This window comes from Chionomys nivalis, chromosome 3 (assembly GCF_950005125.1).
Source record: "Chionomys nivalis chromosome 3, mChiNiv1.1, whole genome shotgun sequence".
Lineage (NCBI taxonomy): Eukaryota > Metazoa > Chordata > Mammalia > Rodentia > Cricetidae > Chionomys > Chionomys nivalis.
Window position 1 is genome coordinate 96479604 of NC_080088.1, and position 17012 is coordinate 96496615.

At 51.4% G+C, this 17012-nt stretch overlaps 1 protein-coding gene across 2 annotated transcripts; it reads left to right on the forward strand.

The window, feature by feature from the left end:
* Positions 1-11641: 11641 nt before the first annotated feature.
* Positions 11642-16854, forward strand: Gnb2 (G protein subunit beta 2). Of its 2 annotated transcripts, none has more exons than XM_057765804.1 (10): positions 11642-11814; positions 14105-14250; positions 14530-14568; positions 14676-14782; positions 15072-15135; positions 15216-15378; positions 15477-15543; positions 15775-15976; positions 16065-16281; positions 16367-16854. In XM_057765804.1, the coding sequence occupies exons 2-10, from the start codon at positions 14194-14196 to the stop codon at positions 16471-16473; spliced, it is 1023 nt and encodes a 340-aa protein (XP_057621787.1). In that variant the 5' UTR covers positions 11642-11814; positions 14105-14193; the 3' UTR covers positions 16474-16854. The 2 variants fall into 2 exon arrangements, with proteins under 2 accessions (XP_057621787.1, XP_057621788.1); XM_057765805.1 differs by lacking the exon at positions 11642-11814 and adding an exon at positions 12569-12592.
* Positions 16855-17012: the final 158 nt, after the last annotated feature.

Genomic DNA, 17012 nt, shown 5'->3' on the forward strand with positions numbered 1-17012 from the left:
TTGAACTGTATGAAACATGTTGATATTAGGGTAAATGTTTTTATTCTTGCTATGACTTCAAGTGTTCTATATTCTAAAAGGCTTTTATTTTGATATGCTTTGGTGGCTTGTCTGAATGTATATTTGTGTGCCATGTATATGTGTGGTACTTGTACCTACAGAGACCAGAAGAGGGATCCCCTGGAACTGGAGTTACAGACAGTTGTTGTGAGCCGCCATGTGGGTCACATGCTGAGAATCGAACCCAGATCCTTTAGAAGAGCAGCCAGTGCTCTTAACCACTGAGCCATCTCTCCAGCCCACTCCCCAATGTTTTGTTTGTCTGTTTGTTTTTTTCAAGACAGGGTTTCTCTGTGTAGCCCTTGCTGTCCTGGAACTCGCTCTGTAGACCAGTTTGGCCTCAAACTCACAGAGATCCATCTGCCTCTGCCTCCCGAGTGCTGGGATTAAAGGTGTGTGCCACCACCACCTAGCTTCCCCAATGTGTTTTAAGATTATATTGATTAATTAACTGGTTGGTTGTGTGTGCGTGTGTGTGCTCATACATGAGCAAAGTGCATGCACACATACATACACACAGATACACACACTCATGTGCCACAGTTTGCCTGTGAAGGTCACAGGACAACTTGCAAGGCTCAGTTCTCTCCTTCCACAACATGAGTTCTAGGGATCAAACTCAGGTTACCAAGGCTCCGCAACAAGCTCCTTTACCTGCTGAATCATCTCGCTGACCATCCATCCATATTCTGTAGGTGTCTATTGCCGGCCCCGGTAGGCGTGGACTCGGGATCCATGATAGGCGCCAGTTCCTGTAGACTACAATAAAATAATCCCACACTAGCCCAGAATGGGGTATAATGAAGGTCTCTTTATTTAGGGGGAGACTCAGAGATCAGCAGTCCTCTGTGTGAGTGGGGGACAGGAACCGAATCCAACAGCCAAGGGACTGCACACTTTTTACATCTGTATATATACTACATGTGGCCACGCTCAGAACGGGCCAGTATCTAAAGGCTATTGGCTGAAGGAGTTCCCACAACAGGTATCAATGGGCATTGGGAACAAAACAGGTTACAGGTCGAAGAGACTCTCAGAGTTCAGTGTCCATAAAGGAAGATAGACAGTTAAATTCAATCAAGTCAACAAAGATCCCCACATTCCGTGTCCATACACAGGCTACCGCAAACACTGTATTGATATCTAAAGTCAGGCCCAGGCCTTCCAGGCCCTTATCTTGGAAATGGCTTCATTTTTGTTGTTGTTGTTGTTTTCTGTTTTTTTGTTTTGTTTTGTTTTTAAAGAAATGACTTAGTTTTGTGTAAAGTTCTTCCCTAGGGAGACATAAAGAACCCCTCCCCACCTCCTCTATGGTCCCAACAACAAGCCAAAACATGGTCTACCACAGCTCCCCCTCAAACTAATGAGTTTACCAGGCTTGTTGCGGAGGATGAGCGAAGGAGTCCCCAAGCAGACACTCTGGATGGATGATGGCCTCTCGCAGCTGGAGTCTCTCTTCAGTTAACCTCCTCCACTTTCTATAGCTTATATTCAGACAGAATTGCATACAAATGACTGGGAGGAAGTGGGGAGCCCAAGGGTCCAATGGCCCTCCCCCCATCCCCGCGCTGCGCTCAAGAAGCAATGTCAACAGCCCACAGGCCCAATTGTGATGAACCTGCATGCTGGCACAGCTGATCTGGTGGAGATAGCAGCTGCTTTGCTGAGAGGACTGTATTCTATCTCCACTTGGCATCTTGTGAGAGTCTGCTTCTTGCTGGCCCAGGTCTCCTCTTGCCTTCTGCCAGATAAAGCCAAATGCTTTGGCCACACAGGAAGTCCTTGGCCCAGTACAGGTGGCAGGAACTCAAAAATACCCGGCCCAGTAGAGGCTGCACTAGAGATGGGGCCAGCATTGCAGCAGGGGCACAGCCAGCCATGTGAGTCGGCAAGCAGTCTTTAACATGCATCCCAGAAAATGACCTGAAAGAAATGTGTGTGTGTGTGTGCGCGCGCGCGCGTGATAGAGCTGGTTGGAGTCTAGGTGGAAGGCATCCTGAATTATTTTGTGGACTTGAGGATTGAACCCAGGGTCTTGTACATGTCCTGCAAGCTCTCTACTGTTAAGCCACGCCCCCAGCCCCTCACTGAGGGATTCTTGGCAGCTACTCTATCTCTCAGCGGTGCTCCAAGCCCAACTGTATGATTTGGAACAGGGAAGTCATATGATCCAATTTGCATTTAAGAAAGATGTCTGGCAGCCAATTGGTAGGGTGGCTAGAGAAGGGGTACCCTAGAGTCAGAAAATAAGTAGGAACTCAGGAGACAGCAATTGGTATAAATTTAAGGGATGGATTTACACATATTCAAGAGACAGCTATATAAACTGCTAACCTTTCACTGACTCCATCCTGCCAAGCTGTCCTTCACCTTCTGGATTTAGGCTTACAGCCATGCACCACCAAGTTGTTTTTTTTTTTTTTTTTACATAGTCTACTGGTACTCTAATAATATTAATACATGCCTAACCACTGCATAGCCCAGCCTTCCTGTGTCCTGTCAGCTTTAAACAGAGGGGAAGGACTTGTGGCTCCGTTGTCCTAGAATGTCGATTTGTCGATTTGGGGTTATTTCTTTTCTTTCTTTTTTTTTTTTTTTTTTTTTTTTTTTTTTGGTTTGAGACAGGGTTTCTCTGTAGCTTTGGAGCCTGTCCTGGAACTAGCTCTTGTAGACCAGGCTGACCCCGAACTCACAAAGATCCACCTGCCTCTGCCTCCCGAGTGCTGGGATTAAAGGCGTACGCCACCACCGCCCGGCTCTTGGGGTTATTTCTTAAGTTATCGCTTGTGATTTTTTTTATAAGGGATAGCTCAGGGTGGCCTCAAACCCTCGATCCTCTTGTGTCTGCCTCCTCAGTACCTCATACCAGGGTGTACCACTACAACTGGTACTTGTTTTGTTTCTCTTTGCTTTGTTTCCAGAGCGAAGTGCTCACTGCACAGAGCAGGCTGGCCTTGAACTCACTTATGGCAACTCTCCTGTTTTTAACTTCTGAGATTAAAGGCATAAGCTACCAGGCCCAGCTGTTCTCTTTGTTAAGCTGGAGAGAATGTGGTGCTCCTGGGTGGACAGTGGTTACTCTGTACTAGTCAGTCGAAGACTGGCAGGAGAAGATGCTGGGGGGCATGGCAAACTTAAGTTAGGATAGCTGGACATGGAGGTGCACATCTGTGATCTCAACACTGTGAGGCCACAGTAAGGAATACAAGGGTTCTTTCTTTTCTTTTCTTTTATTTTCTTTTCTTTTCTTTTTTCCTTTCCTTTCCTTCCCTTTTCTTTTCCTTTCTTCCCTCCCTCCCTCCCTCCATCCTTCCCTCCCTCCCTCCCTTCCTCCCTCCTTCTCTCCTTCTCTTTCTCGCTTTTTGGTTTTTCAAGACAAAATTTTTCTGTGGAACAGCCCTGGACATCTTGGTACCCTCTCTGTAGACCAGGCTGGCCTCGAACTCACAGATATCCTCCTGCCTCTGCCTCCTGAGTTCTGGGATTAAAGGCGTGTGCCATCACACCCAGCTTAATTTTTCCTTTTCTTAAAATTTACTTTTATGTGTGTCTCTGTGCATATGAGTTTCGGTGCTCATGGAGGCCATGGTGTCGTACCCCCTGGGGCTGGAGCTACAGGAAGTTGTGAGTCACCTGACATGAGTATTGAGAATGAACGTGGGTCCTCTGAAAGAGCCCCAAGTGCACTTCTTAGCTGCTGAGCCATCTCTTCAGCTCTATGGAATACAAGTTTGAAGGCAACCTGGACTACTTAGTTGAGACCCTATGTCAAAAAAATTTTAAGCTGGGAAGTGGTGGCTTATACCTTTAATCCCAGCACTTGGGAAGCAGAGGCAAGCGGATCTCTGTGAGTTCGAGGCCAGCCTGGTCTACAGAGTGACTTCCAGGACAGCCAGGGCTACACAGAGAAACCCTGTCTTGAAAAAACAAACAACAACAAAATTTAAGGTGTGGAAAGTAGCTCAGTTAACAGAGAGGCTTGCCTGACGCACACAAAGCCCTTAGTTTGATGCCCAGCACCACGCAGAACTGGGTCTGGTGGTGCACACCTGTAACCCCAGAACTTTCAATGTAGAAGCAGGAAGAGCAGAAGTTCAAGGTCATCTTGAGCTATAAGAAATAACAAGAAGGGCTGGAGAGATGGCTCAGTGGTTAAGAGCATTGCCTGCTCTTCCAAAGGTCCTGAGTTCAATTCCCAGCAACCACATGGTGGCTCACAACCATCTGTAATGAGGTCTGGCGCCCTCTTCTGGTCTGCAGACATACACACAGACAGAACATTGTATGCATAATAAATAAATAAATATTAAAAAAAAAAGAAATAACAAGAAAAAATTTTTTAGTTTGAGAACATGTTGCGGTGTCTATGAACAGCAGGTGTTATCTCTGTGTGTGTGTGTGTGTGTGTGCGTGTGTGTGTGTTGCTCGTGTGCTCACCTATGCATGTATTTTTCGAAGCCTGTGGTCCACATTGGTAGCTTCTATTACCACCCCACCACCACCTTTTCTTTGGAGACAGAGCCTCTCCCTTGGCTTGGAGCTTGCTGCTTCAGTTAAGCTGATTACCCCACAAGGGATCAGGACCTGTCTCTGTTGCTCAGTGCTGGAGTTGTAGGTGTGTGCTGCTTCTCATGGCGTTTTTGTTTGTTTGTTTGTTTTTTAACATGGTGCTAGGCATGCACACTCAAGCCCTCATGCTTGCACTGTAAGCACACACAGAGAGACGTTTTGCCAGCTCCTGGAGTGAGTGTCTCTTCAGGGAAGGGGAAGGGCTGACTGGAAGCCTTTGTTGATTTCCATGACGTAAATACTCCAGCAGAGGTTGATTTCAAGACCCTACAGTCCACATCGATTTGCTGGGTAAGCAGTTAGGGTGTGAGGTGGACAATGGGCTCTCCCGAGCTGGTATAAGCTGGCACAAGCTGGTGCCAACACGCCACTGTTCGTATATCCAAATGCAGATAGTCAGCTTGCCTTTGGACAGACGCCAATTCTGCACAGTGCGCAGATTCAACTGGGCTTTGAGAGCTACCAGAGGACTAAGTGAGTCAAGGGGCCGAGAAGATGGGACAGTTGGTAAAAATGCCTGACACACAAGCGTAAGCAACTGAGTCCAGATCATTAGCACCCACAGCGAGATGCCAGGTGCACTGGCACAGGTCTGAACTCGGCACTGGGAGAGGGGATTGCGAGAGGAGACAGCAGATGTCTGGGACTCTCTGGCTGGCCAGCCTAGTCAGTTAGTGGACTCTAGGTTCATTGAGAGAACCCTGTCTCAACAAATTAAGGCTGAGCGTGAGAGAGGAAGGTGCCTGCCTTTGACCTGTGGCCGCTATCTACATGCATGTGCACCTGTGCCCACATGCACATACACATGCACAGATTGTTACATTCATGTCTGTCTGTCTCTGTATCTGTCTGTCTGTCTGTCTCTGTGTCTGTCTGTCTCTGTATCTGTCTGTCTGTCTCTGTATCTGTCTGTCTGTCTCTGTGTCTATCTGTCTATAAGTCTGTCTGTCTGTCTCTCTCTCACACACACATACACGTGCGTGCACACGTGTGCCAGAAACAAATAAATAAATATTCCAATAGGCAACACTAGTTGGACTTGGTGGGGTACAGAAGGATAAAAGGGAAAGGCTATGAAGGTATGTATGGGGTGTGTAAGATGGAGGGAGGGCAGAAGCTGGGAGAGATAGGATCAAGCATGGCATAGTCTTTGGCTAAATAAAATATACCCTGAAGATAATAAATAATAAATTTTTGAATTGGGGTTGGGCTGGGAAGATGACTCAGTGGGTTCAGGGCGCTTACTGACACTTCAGACTATGTGACCCTCATCCCTGGGACCCACCGGGCAGAAGCAGAGGGCTGATTCCTGAAAGTTGTCCTCTGACCTCCACGGGAGCACATGGCAAGTCCGCGCCCAACTCACACACTGCATGTCGTAAACACACACACAATAATAATAATAAACAAAATGAAATAATAACTAAAGTGTGTGTGTGGTTTGTAAGTCGTGGAAGCAGAAGGCAACTGTCAGAGGAGAGATGACTCGTGTGTGTGTGTGTGTGTGTGTGTGTGTGTGTGTGTGTACAGGTACATAGCATGTGTGTGCAGGCCAGGGGACATCTTGCCAGAGTTCGTTCTCTCTGTTCATTCACCATGTAGGTCCCAGGGATCAAAAGGAGGCTTGGCACCAAGTCCCTTTATCCCCTGAGCCATTTTGATGTCCCCAAAGGAGGATGAGAGCTTAGTGGGGGGAGCCGGAGAGGAAGAGGGTGATGGAATTCTGTGCCATGGAGTGGACAGGAGGGCAATTGGTGAGGACGAAGGGAAGGAGAAGGGGACAGTGAGCAAGGGCACTGGGGGAGCGAGCAAAGTGCATTGACGTGTGTATAAATGTCAGAATGAAACCCAGCATTCTGCACGCTAACTTTAAAAATTACCTGAAAATTTATTAAAGGGAAAAATAAAGCAAACAATCGCAAGCCTAGTAGAGTTTATCTATAATCCCAGCACTCAGGAGCCCGAGGCAGGAAGCTCAAGAACTCACAGTCACGGTCAGTCTAGGCTACACAGTAAAATAAAACAGTAAATATCAACGTGGGGTTTTCTCCGGTTACAGGACATGTGTATGAAGCCCTGGGTTTGATCCCCATCCTCTGCCAAAACAAAACAAAACAAAAAACCCACAGCAGACGTTTGACTCTATGGGATCTTCCCATGCAGCTCCACTCATCAGTACTTCTCTAAGCCTCGATTTCCAAAGCCTTAGCCACTTAGGTGGTCCCTCCAACTGCCTCACTTCTCACGCATCCTCATGTCCACCTGCGCGAGTTTTCTTGGGTAAATGAGAATAAGAAGTCTATTTGTCCAGATGCGGGACTAACAACAGCTCATAGAAACAAACCCTCCCACGGGGCTGGGATGACAGCGTGTGGACTTGAATATGATCCCTAAAAGTCACATGGAAAAGCAGGGCATGGTGTTTAAAATCTCAGTATCGGAGAGGTGGAAGCAGGCGGCTTCCTGGACTCACTGGGCAGCCAGCCTTACTGATTCGGTGACAAGCTGGGAGGCTCGGTAGATAAGCTGTTGGGCAAGATCGCTTGCTATGAAAGCGTGAGGACCTGAGTTTGAAACTTCAGCACCGGAGTTAAAAAGCTGGGCGTGTCCACGTGCAGGCACCTGCAACAGCAGCTCTGTGGGAGGCAGAGATACGAAGACATCTGAAGCTTGCTGACTGCCGGCCTGGCTCCAGGTTCAGTGAGGGAGACCGCGGGAGAGTGACAGAGTGTGACTCCATGGGTGCACAAACCAGGACACACACACACTCCCCACAGGGAAAGGATAAGACTAAGGAGGATGGCGTTCCTAAGGAACACGTAAGGTCTTCATGAATCTGCACATATGTGCTTGTCCATCTGTACCCACACACCCACCCACATACACATCGGAACAAAGAAGCAACTTGGGCCAGGTGTGGTGACGCCCACCTTTGACCGCAGCACTCAGGAGCCAGGGGAAAGAGGATCTCTGTGTGTTCGAGGCCAGCCTGGTCTGCACAGCAAGTTCCAGGGCTACTTAGAAAGACTTTGTCTCAAAAAAAGAAGTTCACTCAAGTCTGATGAGTTTATCTCAATTTATTAGGTAGCATGGGTGACAGCCATCAAAGGTCACATCCCTGGCGCTCCCTGTCCAGCTTGCAGGCAGCTCCATCAGAGTCTTATTTCCCTAGCTGGTGTGAGCTGCCTATAAGCCTGGGAAGGGTCCTGCGGGACTTGCCGCTTTTATAAGCACTCTGAGCCTTGCAGGCTTCCTTGGCTTCTTTAGTCTCCTGATGCCCTCTCCTCCCTCCTGCAGGAAGTGCTTTCATTCGGAGGACACAGCTACACACAATTCCTCTCTTAGCCTCCTCTCAGCTCCTTGCCAACAGTTTAGAGGAGGCTCCCAGGGCCTCTGTCTGTGTTGCTCAGCCCCATGCATATATCTCCGAGCAATCTTGGTCCATCTATCTGCAGCACTGACCGATCAACCGTTCTTTTGCGTTCCCTACTGAGAACACTTTTGGATTCTGGAACCCCACATTCTCCTGATTGTCTCTGCAGCTCTCTGGCTTCCGCTTTGGCAGTTTCGACAGTGCCTGACCTCTAAATGTTGGAGTTCCTTAGAGGTTGGTCTTTGGCCATTTTGTCTTTTCCTGAGCCTTTTTTTCTTTTCTTTTTTCTTTTTTGTTTTTTTTTTTTGTTCTGTTTTAAATGACTTCATCTGCTTGAATGTGCCACTCACTCTTGGGGATCTATTCCAAGCAAGATTTCTGTGCTGAATTCCAGACCAGTTTCTACGCCACACAGTGAACATTCCTCTCGGTGCGTCAAACCTAAAACTCTTACCTTCCTCCTCAAGAATTCCTTCTCTCACATATATTGTGTTCCCTAACACGGTGAGGGAAGAGAATCGATAAAAACTAAGCACCATGGCATGCATGTATGAAAATGCCATAATGGAATCCGTCTTTAGGTTCGTCCCTTCAGGTCATGTGACTGTCAATCTTGAGTGTCAACTCGATGGGAATAGAGGATCACCTGGGGAACAAGGTTCTAGGAGTGTCTGTCAGGGTGTTTCCAGAAAGATTTAGGGGAAGTGGGAAGACCCACTTTTAATGTGGAAGGCATCATCGCATGAACTGAGGCCCTGGACTGAATAAAATGGAGAAAGCGAGCAAGCACCTCATGCTCTCTGCTCGCAAGCAATGTGACCAGTTCCTTGTGCCCCCGACGTTAAGCGTTCCCCTCTAACTGCAAGCCCAAATAAACCCTTCCTTCCTTAAGCTACTTCCGTCTAACTACAGCAAAACAACTGATACAAGGCATCCGCACTCAGTTTTCTTTCCACGCCCATCTTCCATCTTTCTCCTCTGTAGAAGCTTTCTCACAGCTTCCTTGTAAGGTGAGGGGCTGCACCCTCAGTGCTTACAACAGAGCCTTTCAGAAGACCAGTGGGGTCAGTCAACATTGGTTGAGTGAGCGAAAACAGGGAAGCCCATTAGGTTAGAAATCAGCATGAGAGGTGGCAGCGCCGCAGAGGCCGGCTTTAGGCAGTTAGCTCGCTTAAGTGGCCTCAAGGAAGACACTTTGTCCCTCTGTACTTTGAGGAAGCTGAAGTAAAACTATAATGTCCTTTCTAAATTCTAATGTTGACTCTATTATCTATATATGTCATAGAATTCATAAGTCCATGTATGTGCAATCTGAATAATGAATGTTGTTTAAAAAAAAAGAAAAAAAAAGCTGTCGGGTAGTGGTGGTACACAACTTTAATCCCAGTACAAGGCAGGCAGAGGCGGACGATAAGTGAGTTTGAGGCCAACCTGGTCTATAGAGGGCCAGAGCTGCACAGAGAAACCTTGTCTTAAGAAAAGAAAGAAAGAGAGAAAGAAAGGAAGGAAGGAAGGAAGGAAGGAAGGAGAGAGAGAGAGAGAGAGAGAGAGAGAAAGAAAGAAAGAAAGAAAGAAAGAAAGAAAGAAAGAAAGAAAGAAAAAGAAAGAAAGGGCTGAATGAGTACTGCTGTTTTTGGTTTTTTGCCGTGTACTTTTTTTTTTTTTGGTTTTTCGAGACAGGGTTTCTCTGTGGCTTTGGAGCCTGTCCTGGAACTAGCTCTTGTAGACCAGGCTGGTCTCGAACTCACAGAGATCCGCCTACCTCTGCCTCCCAAGTGCTGGGATTAAAGGCGTGCGCCACCACCGCCCGGCTGCCGTGTACTTTTGAGACAGGATGTTGCTATGCCGGTCTGGAGCTACAAGTGTGGGCTACCACATCTGATGACCAGGAGTTTTTAAGTGGGCAGTGGTGGATGGTGTCTTCCTCAATTACTCTGCACCTTAGGTTTATTTTATTTATGTGTATAAATATTTCACTTGTATGTTTGTGTGTGCCTTGCTTGTGTAGCTGGTGCACCAGAAGAGGGCATTTGATTCTCTGGAACTGGAGTCACAGAAGGTTATGAGCCACCACGTGGCAACTGATCCCAGGTCCTTTGGAAGAGCAGTAAGTGCTTTTAACCGTTGAATCATCTCTCCAGCTCCCACCTTAATTTTTGAGACAAGACATCTCACTGAACCTAGAATTCCCTCATTGAGTTAGACGGGCTGCCCAGCGATGCCTCGGATTTGCCCCAAGTTCAGTCTCTGCCTCTCAAGTGTTGGGACTATAGGCATGGCCATTGTGCCTGGATTGTGTTTTAGGGTATCAAACTCAGGTCTTTGTGTTTGTATGGCAAGAACTTTGCCGATTGAGCCATCATCCCCCAAGTCTCCCCTACACACACAGACACACACACTTTTTGAGACAGGGTCTCATGTAGCCCAGGCTAGCCTCCAACTCAACATGTAGGTGAAGACGAATATGAACTCTTGATTCTTCCGTCTCTATAACTGTCCACAAAATCCACCACAGTCTATTTTGAATAGTGTGTTTTAATTCCCTAAACTATGAGGACGGTCCGAAGGCCATTCGGCAACTTGAACTTTCCCGAAACACTTTCATAGTCTATGGGGATGAGTCCCCAACAATCCAGGAGACTTGAGGATTACCGTCAATATACTCATTGAACAGGTTTGGAAACCAAGGCTCATTCTTTTAGGATGCTTTCCTGGTGGAGGTGCTCCACGGTCACACAGTCAAGTTATTAAAGCTGCCTGAGATTGTAATCTCAGTCGAGTCCCTAATCAGTATTGTGGAGGATTAATAAACCAAAGTATAGGCTGAAGAGTGTTTGCCTAGCAGGCTTGAAACCCTGAGTTTTACCCTGCATAAACCGGGCACGATGGTGCATACATTCTGATCCCGGCACTGGGTAGTCAGAAGCAGGAGGATTTGTGAGATCAGGGTCATTCTTGGCTATGTAGTTAGTGGGCTCACGATACAAAAAGCAAACACCTCTAGGCTTGCAAATCAATGAATATTGACAGTTATTGCCGCGGTATGAGGCCTAGTCTAAGGAGCCTATAACCCCCACAGGGCTGCGCTGAAGAATTATTTGGGTGTTATTCCCTCTAACTGCATTTTCTGGGCTCCTAGCGGTCACCAACCGCTTTTTCTTTCTTTCTTTTTTTTCTTTTTCTTTTTTTTTTTTTTTTTTTTTTTTTTTTCCCCTCTGTCCTATACTGGTTGGGACTTCTCTAGCTCCGCCTCCGGGAAGGGGCGTGGCTTCCCACATAGGGGCGTGGCCAAACCGAGAACTGGGCCTTCAAGCCTCCAGTCTGGAGCCGCCCAATGGTGGGGGGGGGGAGAAGAAGCAAAGGAGGTCGGTCACGTGACCGGAGAGGCCTTTTTTTTTTTTTTTCACCCTCCCCTATGCCTATACCACCTCTGCTGTACTTAGGGAGGATGGCTTGCTCCTTTTTAGGAAGAGAACTCCTGACTGTGCTCCCCGATGAGTTGGAAAGCCACGAGACTGGGCTCGTATGGTGACCGAGTCGGGTTTTGCCCCCGAGGCGGTGTTCCCGCGTCCCGACTCCCCCCACCCACCGTCGCAGTTGGTCTCGCCCAGCCTGGCCCTGGGCGCGGCGGCGGCGACCGCGTCACTGGCGGGCGGGATCCCTCCGCTCTGGGGAGAGCTGCGCTGGACGGTTGAGTTGGGGTGACTGAGGAAATCCATCCGCGTCGCCGCCGCTGCCGCCTCCGCCGCGGAGGAAGACAGGACCTCCCGCGCTCCTGCAAGCGACCCCTTGGCAGAGTCCCACCACCTCAGGTACCTCCGCTGACAAAAGGAGTCCTCATCGCCCCCAGCCCCAAATTCCCACGGGGGTGTGTGCGGCAGGGGGAAGCCCCCGTTCCTTCCGTCTCCCGGGTTTGGCTCTTGGGAAACGGACGTAACTCCCCAGACCTCCCCTCCCTTCCTCTGGCCCGGTCGTTTCCAAACCCGGAAGGGGAACTGGGGGGACCCTCGGCTTCAATAATGCATGCGTTCCCTGCAGTATCAGTGGCTTTTTTTTTTTTTTTTGACCCTAAACCCCTGTCCTAGCCCCGCCTGCCTCTTGCTCCCTTAATAGCTAGGGGGCTAAATTCGGGTTTCTTCTAGCCCTGTCCCGCCCCCTTTCCCCACCACCACCCCGCTGCCTGCCCCGGGGTAGCAACCCCTCGTGCCCACTCGTATCACACCCTTGCTTACAGTAGACTTGCAGAACTTCAGAATCCTAGGTGGTACAGCCAAGGCCTCAAGGCCACCCTTGCCTTCGTCTCCGCCCTACTGTCTGTCTCTTGATTTGGGCTCTGGCTGTGGTTTCTGAGTCCCAGACCCTAAACTGGAGATCGCAACACCTTATTATTATTATTATTACTTTTACAAATCCCTACCCCAAGTCTAGCCCCTAGTCGCCTGTTCCCTTTGCCCAGATTTCTTTTGGGCAAAATGGAGGTCCTAGGAACTGGAGGGCCTGGCCCACAGCACTTCGCAGCTCAGCACCAGCCTGCGCCTTCCAGCTGCCAGATCTGAGGACCCTTGCTTGTCTCCTCTCACACCTGCGGAGGTGGTGGCACCCTTTTTTTTTTTGTTTGGAGGCTGTGGTTGCTTAATTCCTAGCATCTAGGGCTGCTGAGGGAATCTTGGAGGGTAATGGAATCTTAGGGCTGGGAGCATGGCCCCCGACCCAGTGGCTTCTTGGTGGCCTGTTTTCCTTCTGCCCCAGGCCTGTGTCATTGCGGCTAGACGTGGGCTGCTGGAAGCTGGACGGAAGGGGCTTTTGTCCACAGCTGGAGCAGGGTGGTAACTGTGTCGTTGCCCCCTCCCATCTCATTTTGGAGGGGCATCCCCTGGCACTGGCGTAGAAACCTGAACTCAGAGGGGGAAATATCTCCGGGGAAGAGGAACGCCCAGTGGTTGGGGGAAGTGGGAGCTGGGTGGGGGAAGCCTAGGTCGCCAGAGTGCAGTGTGCACGGCCAGATCGCACAGGTGTCCCGGGGAAGGCAGGACGTCGGAGGCTGGAGCGGTGCCAGCTAGGCCTCGGGGGCTCCTGGGCGCAGAGCTGGGCTCTTGGGGTGCCTAGAGGCATCGGGCCAAGCCGTCCGGGGCCTCTTGCCGGCGCCTGGGAGAGAACAGCTCCGCGCCCTGGGACCAGGGGCCTCTCTTCGGAGCCCTAATTACTTCTGAGCGGCTCCCACGGGCTTTGTGCGGGCGCGGCGGGGCGGGCGACCTCGGTGCCGAAGGAGCAGGCTGTTTGGGGGCTTGCCTTCCCCGCTACTCTCAGCGGCTAATGGGGTGCAGCCGGCCCGGAATGGGGATTATCCCTGGTTGAGCCGTCCCGAACCTATTAGTGTTCAATCGGCTTTTCCCAAATCCTGTAAACAGCCATCCTGTCCGGTTCTGGGGAAGAGGCAGGAGACTAGGTCGGGCGGGGGCGATGGGGGCCGGGGGTGGGGTCACCCACCCTACAGGTCTCTGCCGCGGATGCGGTTGCCTTGGCAACGAGGCTAGGGTGGGGGCACTTCACCAATGAGGTGCTCTCAGTCCGGGTGACGGTTGCCTAGGCAACCCCACGAACAGCCTAGCTTCTCCCCTCAGCCCCCCCCATCACCACCTCTGTCTTAGCTGGGGGTGTGTGCGGAGGGTGTGCGGTGTGTGGGTGTGGGGGTGAATTTAAAGAGGCACCGCCCCTTTTTAAAATTAGGTGCTGGGAGGGCGGCGCCTTGTGCGGGCTGGGGCGGACGCCAGGTCTGTTTTCGAAGGGACTCCCCCCCCATCCCCAGTTCCTGCCGCCCGAGTGTCCCGCCCGGGCTGCTGTCCGAGGGAGGGGTTTCCCCTGCTCTTCCTCTTGCACTTCCCACTCTGTTTCCGGGGGCCCGGGAGGAAGATTGGGGAAGTCGTCTGTTCCTTGGCAACGTCTCTTGGGTGCCAGAGACCCCATTTCTGCCCCGGGTACCGCGTCCTCTGCTCCCCCTGCCCAGCTGACCCCTTCCGGGCCACGGGCTTCCACCCCGCCTTTCCCGGCTGTTTCCCGGGCGGTCTTGGGGCCTGACGTCAGCCTTGCATCCCCCCCCCCCAGGCCTCGGGCCAGCGGCCAGGAGCTGCCTCCCCCAGCCCCCGTCCCGCGGCCCCCAGCCGCCCCCAACCCCGCCCCACGGGCCCGGCGCCATGAGTGAGCTGGAGCAACTGAGACAGGAGGCCGAGCAGCTCCGGAACCAGATCCGGGTGAGGGCCTGACGACTGTGCTGGGGAGGCCGAGCCGGCCAGGCGTGGCTTGAGTGTGCTGCTTCCCTTTGACCTGAGCAGACTGGGTTGCCTGTGGCCTGGGATGTGTGTGTGGCTGTGTGTGTGTTTCGCAGGGTGAGAGAAGAAAGGGGATCCTAACCTCCAAATGTCTCCGTTTCATCCTCTCTTCCCTTTGCCTTGTCTCCTGTTTTCCTTTACTTTTTCCTCACCTCCCCCGCTTCTCTACTTCCCTTCTCCTGCTCTGCCCATCACTTACAGGACGCCAGAAAAGCATGCGGGGATTCCACACTGACCCAGGTGAGGTGACTGCAGAGTTACTTGGGGGCCCTTGAAGGGACAGGAGATTGGATGGGCTTCTGTAGCTTGAGTCTCCTTGTGCCAATACAGCTTCTCTGTTGTTCCAGATCACAGCTGGGCTGGACCCAGTGGGGAGAATTCAGATGAGAACACGGAGGACCCTCCGTGGACACCTGGCAAAAATCTATGCCATGCACTGGGGGACAGACTCAAGGTGCGTGGGTGGCCCCTGCCTTAGTGTCCCCAGGCTCTGGGGGTGATTTTACATAAAGGGCAGAAATGGTATGGGGGCACTCCAGGTCCCCCCAGGTCTGGTGGGGAGAATCTCTGTCAGTTAAGTTTGGACAGACTGATTCCCAGCATCCCTCGGGGACCAGGGATGCAGGGTTATACTGAGAGGATTTGGGGAATGTTTCTGAAGAGCATCTCTAGATGGAAAGGGATAGGGCCCTGTGTTGTCCACACCCTGACCTTGTCTGTGTCGCCCTGCCACTGCCCACCAGGCTGCTGGTCAGCGCCTCCCAGGACGGAAAGCTCATCATTTGGGACAGCTACACCACCAACAAGGTAAAATTGGCACTCGAAGTGGGTAGGATAGGGCTGCCAGTCCCTGGATGGCTCTAACTAGGGGTGATATTCTCCTTCAGGTCCATGCTATCCCTCTGCGCTCCTCCTGGGTCATGACCTGTGCCTATGCCCCCTCAGGAAACTTTGTAGCCTGTGGGGGTTTGGACAACATCTGCTCCATCTATAGCCTCAAGACCCGAGAGGGCAATGTCAGGGTCAGCAGAGAGCTGCCTGGCCACACTGGTGAGTGGAGCCTGAAGGAAAGGCAGGAACACGGTCGGGAGGGCAGACAATACATGGCCTCTCTGATGAAATGTCTGACTACAACTTCCTTTCCCAAGGGTACCTTTCATGCTGCCGCTTCCTGGACGACAACCAAATCATCACCAGCTCTGGGGATACCACCTGGTGAGGCTCTGCCAGGCTGGGTTCCCTGCCTTTGGGTGGTCCAGGACCCAGCAGGTGGCAACATTTCTGAGCACTTAGCTTCCTCCCCTGGGTGGGGGCCAGGTGGCTCCTGCACCACTTAGGGCCCAGGCCTTCTTTCCAGAGGGCCCTGTCAGGTTGGGGTCATGTGGCAGAAGAGTCAGATTCTATCCTCCAACTCATTTCGGATCCTTCTTCTTGTTACCTCTCCAGTGCCCTGTGGGACATTGAGACAGGCCAGCAGACGGTGGGTTTTGCTGGACACAGTGGGGATGTGATGTCCCTGTCACTGGCCCCCGATGGCCGCACCTTTGTGTCAGGTGCCTGTGACGCCTCCATCAAGCTGTGGGATGTTCGGGATTCCATGTGCCGACAGACATTCATAGGTCACGAATCTGACATCAATGCCGTGGCTGTAAGTTGGGAGCATTGTGACAGCCCCCTGTGCTCCATGCCCCTGGCCTTGCCCAACATGCTTATGGTCTCCGGTCCAAATCTTGCAGTTCTTCCCCAATGGCTATGCCTTCACCACGGGATCAGATGACGCCACATGTCGCCTGTTTGACCTGCGGGCTGATCAGGAGCTGCTCATGTATTCCCATGACAACATCATCTGCGGCATCACCTCGGTTGCCTTCTCACGCAGCGGCCGGCTGCTGCTCGCGGGCTATGATGACTTCAACTGCAACATCTGGGATGCCATGAAGGGTGACCGTGCAGGTAAGGGAGGCCTGTGTTGGGGCCCACAGAGGGTACAGGTATACCGTGTGGGCCAGACTAGTCCCTATGTCCTTTTCTTTTCTAGGTGTCCTTGCTGGCCACGATAACCGTGTGAGCTGCCTTGGGGTCACAGATGATGGAATGGCCGTGGCCACAGGCTCCTGGGACTCCTTCCTCAAGATCTGGAACTAACCACCCCCAACCCCAGATGGGCCAAGGCAGGGAGCAGCATCCCTGCCCATGCCCACACTACAGGCCCGGAGCTTTGGGGCTGGGTACACATGCCAAGCCTCCCTCCCTGGGCTACAGGGCCTTGGGTCCTGCTCCTATACCCAGGTTTGGTTCCTCCCGGGGTGGGGGGCCCCCACTGTGGAGATAAAAGTCGGGATGGAATAGGGGAAGCAGAAGGGCAGGAAAGCCCTCACCCTTTGCTGCCCTGGGGCTGGGGCCTCACCCCTCTGGAGGGCCAGAGGCAGGAGGTGGAAACTCCAGGGGCTGGCTTTTTTAAACTGGTTTTATTTTAATTTTTATTATATTTTCAGTTTTTCCATAAAGGAACCACTTCCAACTCTGTACGTAGTCTCCTTGCTTGCTATCCCCTCCCCCACAAAGCAGGCAGGCAGTGGGTATGAGGTTCCTCCAAGCTGTAGACAGGGTATTCTACACAAACCTGAGGCCAGCAGTTCCCAGAGACAACCCTACCCAACTCTGTCCCTTGCCATGAAAAAGCC

What these genes read in the sequence shown, in the direction of transcription:
- Gnb2 (XM_057765804.1), top strand. Translation starts at nt 14,194, where the DNA reads ATGAGTGAGCTGGAGCAACTGAGACAGGAGGCCGAGCAGCTCCGGAAC. An exon ending in AGCTCCGGAACCAGATCCGG is followed by an intron (nt 14,251 to 14,529) that starts GTGAGGGCCTGA and finishes CATCACTTACAG; the next exon opens with GACGCCAGAAAAGCATGCGG. An exon ending in AGAGCTGCCTGGCCACACTG is followed by an intron (nt 15,379 to 15,476) that starts GTGAGTGGAGCC and finishes TCCTTTCCCAAG; the next exon opens with GGTACCTTTCATGCTGCCGC.